Source organism: Eschrichtius robustus, chromosome 1 (assembly GCF_028021215.1).
Source record: "Eschrichtius robustus isolate mEscRob2 chromosome 1, mEscRob2.pri, whole genome shotgun sequence".
Taxonomy (NCBI): domain Eukaryota; kingdom Metazoa; phylum Chordata; class Mammalia; order Artiodactyla; family Eschrichtiidae; genus Eschrichtius; species Eschrichtius robustus.
This window is the reverse complement of record NC_090824.1, coordinates 40,168,778-40,179,829: the sequence shown is the minus strand read 5'-3', so window position 1 is coordinate 40,179,829 and position 11,052 is coordinate 40,168,778. Positions and strand designations below refer to the sequence as shown.

At 40.7% G+C, this 11,052-nt stretch overlaps 1 protein-coding gene across 1 annotated transcript; it reads right to left on the bottom strand.

Moving 5' to 3' along the window:
* Positions 1-408: 408 nt before the first annotated feature.
* Positions 409-990, bottom strand: LOC137750261 (probable E3 ubiquitin-protein ligase TRIML2). The gene has a single exon (XM_068524681.1). The coding sequence runs from the start codon at positions 988-990 to the stop codon at positions 409-411; it is 582 nt and encodes a 193-aa protein (XP_068380782.1).
* Between the last annotated feature and the right edge of the window lie 10,062 nt (positions 991-11,052).

Here is an 11,052-nt window from a genome sequence, read left to right as displayed (position 1 = left end):
AAGCACTTCTGCTGGCAGAGCTTCTGTGTACGCCCAGCTGCCACTGTGCTGCCTTTTCCACATCCACCTCCCAGTTCTGCCACCCTGAGGTGAAGAAGCTCTCCACGCCCAACATGGTGGCACTGAAGTCAAATCTCTCTGGGTGACCGGGTACATCCTGCTGCACATTTCTGAGTCTCACACTTCTCAGATCCTCAGATAAGACCAGACAAGGATAAGCTGTTTTAGGGTCCAAAGTTATAGGTCTTTGCAGCACTTTTAGCATTTTGCTCATTCCTGTTATTTGGCATAAACTCAGGTCTGTGATTCAGGGGGGCTCTAGACACTGAAGCAGTAGTGACTCACTCCTTTCCAAAGAATTTCTTGCATTCTGGAGCAACGCTGAGGCAGATTGCCCACATTTCTTCTCTAGCTCTGCAGTGATTTTTGGAGGCTGCAGATCTGTTCAGAGAGCCTGACTTCACTCTCCCTCAGTTTATTCATGTTCTCTCTCCACAGACAGTTCAGTCTCTGTAGTATTTCCTGGAACTTCTCCTTTAGCTTTGTGGCAAACTCCATCAGTTGGTTCTGACTGGCTTCTCTCAAGTTCAGGTTGAATCCGCAACCTTGCAGGCTCTGGAAGTTCACTTTGTTTTCTTCAATCATCAACCGGAACCTTATCCTATATTCAGACTCAGTCATCACTTTAAAATTCTGCTCTTCTTCCTGCATTATCACCATTCTTTCTTGCTCATCAGCCAATATGCTTTTAGCTACTTCAAGTTTCTCCTTCAGCGTGTTCAATATCTCCTGGAATAACTTCCTATAATTCTCAGCAGCCTCTTGTACTCCATACACCACCTGATTCTTGTGCTCCTGGGACTTGAAGTACTTGTCACAAAGCGTGATTTGGTCATCATGGCAGAACAGCTGTGGTGGCTCCAGATGTATCTCACAGCAGGCATCTTCTGGGATTTCTTGCTCTAACTGGGAGCGGAGCCTTTTGGACATGCTGGCAGGTGGCCCTAGTTGAAGATTGGGCTGTTTCTGTTGTGGAATACACCTCCCCGTACTCTGAAAATGAAAAGAGTGGCAGCGTTCTGGGGCAGACACACTTGTTAACCTCTGTCCGCAGTAAAGCATCAGCAGGTCAGCGCATCCTGGACTCCTCAAATGCAGCAAATCTTCGGCAGCCACGTGCTGAGCTCTCAGCAGTCAACATAGTTGGCCAGGACCCGCCTCTTGGAATGGTTTCTTCTCTTTGCAATCAAGATCACGTAAATGACATCCCTCCTACGTTACTCGTCTGTTTCCCAGCATTCTTTTTTGACTGGGAATCCTCTTGAACCTCTAAGTTTTGGGGTGCTTCCAGGGTCAGTTCTGGTCCCTTACCTTATGCTAGTTCCAATGTCTCCCTAGGTAATCACATTGACTTCCCTGTTGTGTAATTTTGAAGGTAGGATGTTGACACAACAATTGTGAAGACCATGAGGAAAAGGTATTGAGGTTATCATTTCATCCAGTAATTGCTATACTTGGTATTTACCCAAATGAGTTGAAAACTTATGTCCACACAAAACCCTGTACATAGATGTTTATAGCAGGTTTATTCATAATTGCCAGAACTTAGAAGCAATCAAGATGCCCTTCAGTAAGTGAACGGTTAAGTAAACTGTAGCACATCCGGACAATGGAATATTATTGAGTGCTAAAAGGAAATGAGCTCTCAAGCCATGAAAAGACATGGAGGAAACTTAAATGCATATTTCTAAGTGAAAGAGGCCAGCCTGAAAAGATTATATCCTATAGGATTCCAACTATATGACATTCTGGAAAAGGCAAAACTATGGAGACAGTAAATAGATCAGTGATTGTCAGGGGATACTGAGGCAGGAGGGATGAATAAGTGGAGCACAGAAGATTTTTAGGACAGTGAAACTATTTTGTAAGATACTACAATGTTGGATATATGACATTATACATTTGTCAAAACCCGTAGAATGTACAACACAAAGAGTGAGCCCTAATGCAAACTACGGACTCTGGGTGATAATGACATATCAGTGTAGGCTCATCAGCTGTAATAAATGTACCCTCTTCTGTGGGATGTTGATAGTGGGGAAAGGCATGCAAGTGTGGACAGGGGGTATCTGGAAACTCTCCATACTTTCCACTCAATTTTGCTATGATCCTAATACTGCTCTAAAAATTAAGGTGTATTTCTTTTAAGTCTAGCACACTAAAAAGAAAAAGATACAGAGGAAGCAGAGTAAAAGTGAGTCTTTTAAACATTTGATTTAAATATCAGTGTTTGGTTACTGAGAGGTGTAATCACAAGGGATGCTTTATTTTCGACATGTCCTTATTGATGCAGCCCCATCCTCAACAGACCACTTTCCTCAGTATTAGAACCCCACTCGTGCCTTCCCCAGTATCAGAACCTAGCCACGTCAAGCTGTTTCCTGCTTGGTCTGCCCATGTGGCCTCGGGAGAAGGCCCTGAAGTGGGGAGGTAGGAAGACCATGGCTTCCCCAGAGCCCGTTTCACAAGCACCCACAGACTCAGGATCTGATCTGAATGGCCTGTGTGAACTTGCCTTGAATTCCTGCAGGAGGAACCTGCTGCAGCTAAAGACTAACTTCCACCCGAGACTGGATAATCACTACGGATTAGACAGTCATTGCTCTATTAGGTGTGAGTGATCACTGAGGCCAGTCTAAACCCCGAGGAAGTATCTGGCTGAGAATGGCCTGGACGAATGGAAGTACACGCAGCTCCACTCCCCTTTCCCTACTTACCAGCCTGATAATGACACACAGAAAAGAGACACAGCATATACTCAGGTTTAACAGCAAGAGTGAGCTAAGGCTAATCGTTTTGTGATAAGAGCTGACTAATTTATTTCTTTGAGAAGTTCGAAGTACAGACTTGAAACCTACTGTTCATACACAGAGTCATTATTAAAGCATCCATTTCCCCAACATTGCAATCCCACCTCCAAAACCACAGATTCTTTTCTCCTCAATCTCTCAGGCCTGGTGTCTTTGATATTTCTTCATTCTGCTGCCTGGAATAAAGGTCCTGGTAACAAACAGTGCAGACAAGCAAGGATGCCTTTTAAGAGTACGGTGGACAAGAGTGACCCCTGCTGGATAAATGAGGACAAACTAGCACAGCACAGGACTAACACGGGAAAACAGAAGAAAAATATTTTAAAGTGGTGCTTTTGGAGGAGGAGAAGAAAGTGTTTTGCTTAATAATCTTTTTAAACTTTATTGGATTGAAAAACAAACCTGAAAGACTTATTCTTTTTTAGGTTTCTAGAAACAAACTTGGTTGAGTGTTTGCCACTTCTACAGCACGTTGATACTTACGTTAAGTGATTTTTTAAGAGCTCCGACTCTTCGGCACGGGTTCTAAAAGCAGCTTAATAGCTGAACTGTTTCTTTTCTGTCTAATTCCCTGCCAGGACTCCAGGTTGTTTGTGCACAGGCAGGAGTGGATCTACTTCGTGATCAGGAGTAATTCTGATAAACCTGAAAGCATACGGTGGACTTCAAGACTGAGCTTTCAGAACTGCCTGGGGAAAGGGAAGTTTGAGATAGGTCAGCAGGGTCAGAAACATTCAAATAAAACTTGACATGTTTTGCCAAACTTTTTCCTTTGGCCACAATGTAATTTGGATATTTTCAGAATCCTTAGATCCTTAATTTGGAGGGTGAGTGCTTTTTTAAAAAGAGAGTAGGTTTCCTTATACATAACATATATCCTGATGCACTAAAGTATGCTCTTCTTTGCAATATCCTCTGTACACACTCTGTTTTAGGGGCATGGAGAAGACAGAGCTTGGTGTTTCCGTTCACTGCCTCTCATGTCAAAATGCCTAATCGCGGGAATTCCCTGGTGGTCCAGTGGTTAGGACTCTGTGCTTTCACTGCTGAGGGTGCGAGTTCAGTCCCTGGTGGGGGAGCTAAGATCCCTCAAGCTGCATGACTCGGCCAAAAAGAAAAAAATGCCTAAGCACATCGGCATTATGTGACTCTGCCACTTTTTTGACTCTGCCACTCCTCAGTTAGGCAACTTAGGGCAAGTTTTCTAAACTTCCTAAGCCTCAGTTTCTTACTCTGTAAAATGGGGTTGTTTATAGTGCCCACTCCAAGAGGTTATTGGGAGGATTCAGTGAGTCATGCTAAAAACTGTCTGCTGACACCCCAGGATAATCCCAATTAGCTTTAGATGAAACTGTTTAATCTTAGAGAGGAAGGTACAGAAAAATCATGATTTAAAAAAAAAACACAACACACTGAAAGACTGGCAATTGTATATGTCAGTTTTTGAGAGGGAAGTCATTGATGGTAGGTAAGCCTTTAATTTGGGGCAAGAATAAAAATGAGTCGATTTTAGTTTCTCTGGCTCTGTGAACATCTCCACCAAAGGACAGGGTTAGAAGCCTTCAGGGAATTTTAAACCACTTTTCAGGATGGACTCTGGTCTTCTTGGTGTAGACAGGCTCCCCCGACCCATCATCCATGCAACATCTGTTCCTCCTTCACTAGTTCTGTACCTGCCAGGTGTTGGAAGAGATGCTGATAACAAAGGTCCCTCCTCTGCCTGTGGGAAGGGCGAGCTCTGTAGGGGGAAGGGGAGAAAGTTTCTGAGTTCTTCAGGATCCTGAGATTTGTACTGTTCCTTCCTCACTACAGTCCAACACACTCTCAAAAGGGCTTGTCGAGATCTTTGGCAACCATTCTCCCGCACTGACCAGGATTAGAGTTAGAGTTGAAGACACAGAACAGAGTAAAGTCAGTTCCTTTCAAGCCAATTTAGCCAACTGGTTTAACCAAACCAATTTTTCAGCATTGTCCTTCAACCTCTTGGTAGGATTAAGGGAGCATCTTTCCCTTCGGTAATTGGATTGTGGACCTCACAAACACCCAGCAGGAAAGAGGTTAATTGAAAGGGTTTGGGTTGTTATTTATATGCCACGTGAATACCCAACTGGTCCTGGCCTTTGCAGTTGGCCATATCTCGGCAGGGATGACAGGATGAACTTGACACTTGCTGGATTGCCGGGAGAGGTCTTGGGATTTGGGAATATAGACTTTTGAAGTTTGCCATCCACGTCAATCTATTCCGTAGGCCAAATCTTCATAATCACACCTGTCCTCCTTATGAGGGTTTGATTGTGAATCAGGCAATTTTTGCCTTTTCTCCCCAAAGGAGAGATCATTATCTTAAAAGAAAAAAAAAGATTGTCTTATAAGAGGCAAGTTCAAATACAGATGAAAATAATACTACTTCTTAGCATTTCCACCCCATCTTTCATCTACAGAGCTCAAAGTACTTGGTAAACATTAGTTAATTCTCAAAACACCCTTGTGAGGTAAGTAAGGGTATTATCTTTATAATAATATATAAATACTGGCTGGTTCATGAAAGCAGCCACTTTAAAGGGACAATTCTGCAGGATCAATTTCAAAAACAACCTTCTTACCTGGTGTAGACTTAATACTTTTGGGTAACACATTTGGGAGTGCCAAATTTACTAATGATACGATATCCTAGAGGGTGCATATCCACCCTTTCAAAGTGATTTCTTTAGTGGATTTCGACAGTCTTATCTATTTTGAGGAGTTTTTTCATGTTAAACAAATACTAATTGTGGCTAATTCAGTCTAAATTATGTCAGTCTCTACACATGGAAGAATCCCAAACTGTCCTAGTACATAAAGTTTAATGGTGAGAAACTGAGATCCTATTTCAAATGCATGTGGCTTTAAAGGGGGTGTGATAATTTCCGGGTTTTGTAATGTTTTCTGTCATCATCTTAAATTTTGAACACATCGCAAACCATAGTTCCAAGACTCATCAAAATGGATAGCAGCCAGGTTTTCTAGACGAGAGACACTGACAGCTGGTAAAAGCTGACCAAGAATGAATTAAATGAATGAAATGGGCTCCCCGCCTCCAATTTCCTCTCTTCAGGTGGGTCACACTGAATGCTTCACACCAAAAGGTGGTCCATTTTTCTCCTGTATCCCTTCCGTCTTCTGTCTCCCTCAGCAACAGCTACAGCATAGCATCCTTTCCCGTTTGCTAACCTGGGTCTGACCGGCTGTTCATCAGAGTTGATTTCAGGGCGCATCACCCTCAATGAAGCTCACCCTACGTCACCACGTTCCATCGTGAGTGTCATCTCCATTTACGCTCAGTCTTCCTGATGACAACCGTCATCTCTGTGAAGTCTGACTGGCGTTTTGATCCTGGAAAGTCAATTCTTTAGTCTACTAGAAATTCTACTTTTTCCGTGTCTTTAAACTCACTCTCCATCAGGAAGTACGTTGCGTCCAGGAAGCACTCGGTAAACGTTGTCAGGATCTACTTTGTTCCGTTGAAATGGAAAAACATCCCCGGACTCTTGACTGAAACCTTTGTTTATGGTCTTGGTTAGGTAAATCCTCTACATGAAAATTTTACATATGTTGCTCCGAATTTTCTGCTTATTGATCCTAATTAGTGAATTGTTCTGCTTATTGATCCTAATTAGTGAATTGTTCTGCTCAACCTTGTAAGAAACTGTAGGTACCACTTAACTGTGCAATATTGATCCACGAAGTCTATCTGCTTGCCTCTGTCAATGGCTTTACTTAGCAGCCTCAAGAGAGAAAACCTGGTTTTGGTCTCATAACTTTGTTTGAGCTGACGGTCTCCAATCTCCAAAGTGGGATAAACCAGATTCCTTTACTGTGTTTATTTTGGCCCACCATGTCTCTTTATGGAGAAAATGGTCCAAATAAAGTGCTTCCTCTGTGTATTTTGACAGGAAACACTACTAATATGCTTTCCTTTTGTTGTGTGCCTTGCTCTTTTCTCCCAGTGTTGTTTAAATATTTTCAGTACAATGACATATTTATTAATCCACTCCTCTCTGCATGGGGCATGAAACGATTGGTTCCTCTGTAAAGCCCTCTTAGAAAAGGTGGTTTCTCCAGTGAGAGTTAATAATATTACCACTATTCATGTAAAAAACACTGAGACAATCTCTTAAAAATGGAACACATTTATCTAAAACAGCTGGTAAAGAAAGCACACAGGCCCAGGCAGAGGCAGTGAGGCCAGAGGTCAGGGTTAACACCGATCTCGGTGGAACTTTGAAGCTGACATTTTACAGATTATATGTGTCTCAGTGCACAGTGGGCATGGCATATAAATTGGACTTAGAGGCCCCTATTTGTTCTCTGCATTTTTATGAGCCCACAGAGCTCTTCTTTGAAGCAGAATACATCGAAAATAAAAACTCATTTTAATGTTGTGGAACTATTTACAATAAATCACATTTACATCCTGGCTTTTCTTAAGTATAAGATCTCTCTCTTTCACACACACACACACACACACACACACACACACTCATGGGGTCTCTTTTCCAACCTGGGTAGCATATTTTTTATCTTTACAGTATTGTAAGCCCAGCTTCCCTCTTTCTCCTTGCTTTGACTGAGGAGTCAGATCAGAGATGCAGCTATATTTGGTACCACAAGGATTACTATTGTTAAGTCATATGAGGTGATTCAGCTCCAGTGAGCTACTTTTTACCCCCAGGAAAATCCCCTGATACCATAAAATGCTGGCTATAGCATGGCCCTTCAGCACTAGAAGAAAGCATCTGATTTCAAAGAGATTGAGTTCCACTCTGGAACTAATTATATCATTCGTTTTATGGATTTTTTAAGTTGCTAGGTGTTTTGACTGGAGAAGGCTGGCGACCCAGAGAGAAACATGCACTGGCAGAGTCTGCCATGGGCACTTTAGCCACCTAATTAATTTTCAATAAAAGCTCACAATAGTTAATTTGCTCTAGACCCAATGTAAATCAAACGGAGACAAATAGGTGAAAATTAGAAATGCGTGATGGGAACCATGTTTATGGTCAAAATTACCTTTCACCCTGGAAATAACACAGATTGACAGGGAAAGAAAATGAGACCACACAGACTTTTGTTCAGATTGATTCTTAAGTGAATTAAAGATTTTATTAAGAGAAAACCAGAATCCCCCCCTCAGCACCCCCCCCCAAAAAAAGATCTGAGATCTACGGAAAAAACGTTGCTTTAAGAAAAAGCATAGTTTAGAAAAATGTTACCCTAAAAAAAAAAATCACAGAATGAAGACACTGTTTCCATTATACCAAGTTGCCTGGTGCCCTCTCACTTTCTCCCAGGCTTAACATAGTGTGGGTATAATAGTAAAAATACTATAAAGTTATTAAGTTCCCAGGTCTAAATTGCCAGACTTGCCTACCCAGTGCTATTCCTTTAGCTCCTACTTTTCAAAACACTGCTTTCTAACATCAAACAACCATTTTTACTTTTATGAGAACATAGACATAGATTTCTTATGATTTTATAATGATACTTCAGGCCTCCAATTAAAATACCTAGACAATATAGATATCTTTGGCTCAGTCCATTGGACAAATATTATTATTAAGCTTCTCTCCAGGATTTTATATTTGCAAAATATTTTGTGGGTTTTAATCATTTTAAATTGCCTTAACTTTGCCCATTTTCTCCATGCCTCTCTGTTATTCCTTAGGCAACCATTTCATCTTAACCCACACACTGCTCATGTGATGCAAGGTGAACTAAGCTAATTTTTTTTAACATATTGGAATGTTAGTTTCAGAGATGGTTAGCTTTTCCCTTGTCCTTTGCTGAACATGGCAATTTAAACCACCCCGGCTTCTATTTTTATTCCACGTTTGCCAAGTTCATGAAGTAAATTCCCTCCTTTCCACTCAATCTGGTTTTTCTTCCTGCCCCAAAGGAATGATGTTGTCACTGTAATGTCTTCTAATGCACTATAAATGCCGTGATGAATTGGAGGCAGGCTGGTTTCTTCTGAGCAGGAGTCCATTATCCTGTCACAGTGTTCCTTCCCTGTAACTTAATTTTTATTGTAACAAATGACTAAGTACCAAAAAATGAAACAATGTGATGGGCCAATCTAAAGTGGCCTGACTCTGATGGTAAGTGCAGCGGAGTGACAATTGTTTGCAGCTGCCTTCCAAGGGCTCTCTCCCAGATGACATCCACTATCCAAATTGGAGTTATCAAAAGCGTTTTCTGGATGTTTATGTAAGATCTGCATCCACATTGACTGCCTAACAATACTAATATAAAGTGCTTTGCGAAAGACATAAGATAAGCATTAAGAACGAGCATGTAAGAGACAATCTTAACTGTGTATTAGAATCACCTGGAATTTTGTTCAGCTGTGATGTAGGGCGCCCCCTCCCATCACAGGAGATGCCAATTTAGTTGGCCAAATATGGGGCCGAGGAATATGCATTTTAAACAAGCACCTTTCCTAATTTTGTTGGAGTCATATAGATTGTATTGTGAGAAGCCTTTGCCCAGAACTTCTGGTCAATCAATCTTTTCAATAAATATCCACTGTACACTTGACCCTTATTTTATAATAAGGTGCCATTTTCTTTTCTGATTGGATTTCTAACTAAGGTCGTTCTCTCAGATCGGATTTCCAACTTGAATATGATCTGTTCACACATGGTCCATTTCCCCTTCATTTGTTTTATAGATTGTCACCAACATGTCTAGAATATTAAAATCACCCCTATGTTACTGATGATAAGAGAATATTAATCTGGAATCCATACATCCCAGGAAATTCAATCAACCTGTTGCGTAAGTGAATAGAGGCTTTTTACGAATTGGAGGTTTCATAGATTTCACCATATTCCCAAATGGGTCTGTGACCCCAAAAGAGGGTAAGGACCACTGTCCTGAAAGTGGACAAACTTAGTAGTATTGGCCTCATTAATATGAAACTTCCACATCAAATAAATGGTTGTAATGTCTAAACAGTACAACTTATTACATGTCTAAATAGTACAACTGATATTAAGATTATAGCTTTATAGGTGATTAACATTTTATAACCAAATAAAGTTTATTTCAAATCTTCTTACGTATTCAAATGTTGTGTGATATTTGCAGTTTAATATGTAGTATAATCAGATTGTCCCAGAAGCACTGAAACTTCTTTCCTAAGAAATATTTAGTAACAAATGATAGAACCACTAGGTTTTGCTTCTAGTGGTTTAAATGGTGTCTATTTTAGAGGCAGCAGGAAACTGAACAAGTTTTTGGAAGATGGTGGAATCTCAGCATCAATCCATCTATTAAATATTTATTGAAGACCCATCAAGAAAAATGAAAACTGTCGTATGTTTATTGGAGCCTGAGGCTAGCAGATTTGTGAAATATCCCAGGTTCGTCTAAACACACCCTCACCTGTGATTCTCATGGTGGAATTCTCCAGCCATTAAACTACCAGTTGAAGTGATTTCAGTAAAAATCACAGTTGACTTTATCAATCCATGTAATTTATAAGAACAAAGGGGCTGACTTAAAAAAGAAAGTCTGACCATCACTTAGTTTAAAAGGCTGGATGAGAATGGGAGAGTGTTGGGGAAAGAAGCAAAAGAACAGGTTTCTGAATAAAAGCATAAATCCTTAATCCATTGATGGCCACAGAATAATGATAACCATATTGGATAATCATTGTTGGTGGTTACAAAAGAATGGAAGCCATATCAAAGAAATATCAAATATTCTAGCTCTACCTAAACAACTGCTGGTAGTGAGACAAGATGTCCTTAAAAGGATCTCCGAGTATTTCATTTTAATCATAAACCATGAGGTGTTAAAGGGGTTAATGAGGTCTCAAGTCATTGTCAACTAATTATCTTTAAGTTGTTGTCATCACATTCTAATTGTTATGCTTCTGCCAGCTCCACCACTGGGGGTACCCAATCTTAGAGTAATTGGTTAAACACACACACACTTACACATACACACACCACACACACACACACACACACACACACACACATACCCGATGGTTAACCTAGCTGCTGCTTAGTTTGTTAACTTAAACCATTGCTGTCACTAACACACACGTGCATGCATACGTACACACATACTTGCATACAAAAAGCTTTTAGGAACTTTCATCTTTTTAAAAGGGCAGGGGGAAAAATCAATAAAG

Excerpts from the sequence above, each read along its gene's own strand:
- LOC137750261 (XM_068524681.1), bottom strand. The coding sequence starts at position 990 with ATGTCCAAAAGGCTCCGCTCCCAGTTAGAGCAAGAAATCCCAGAAGAT.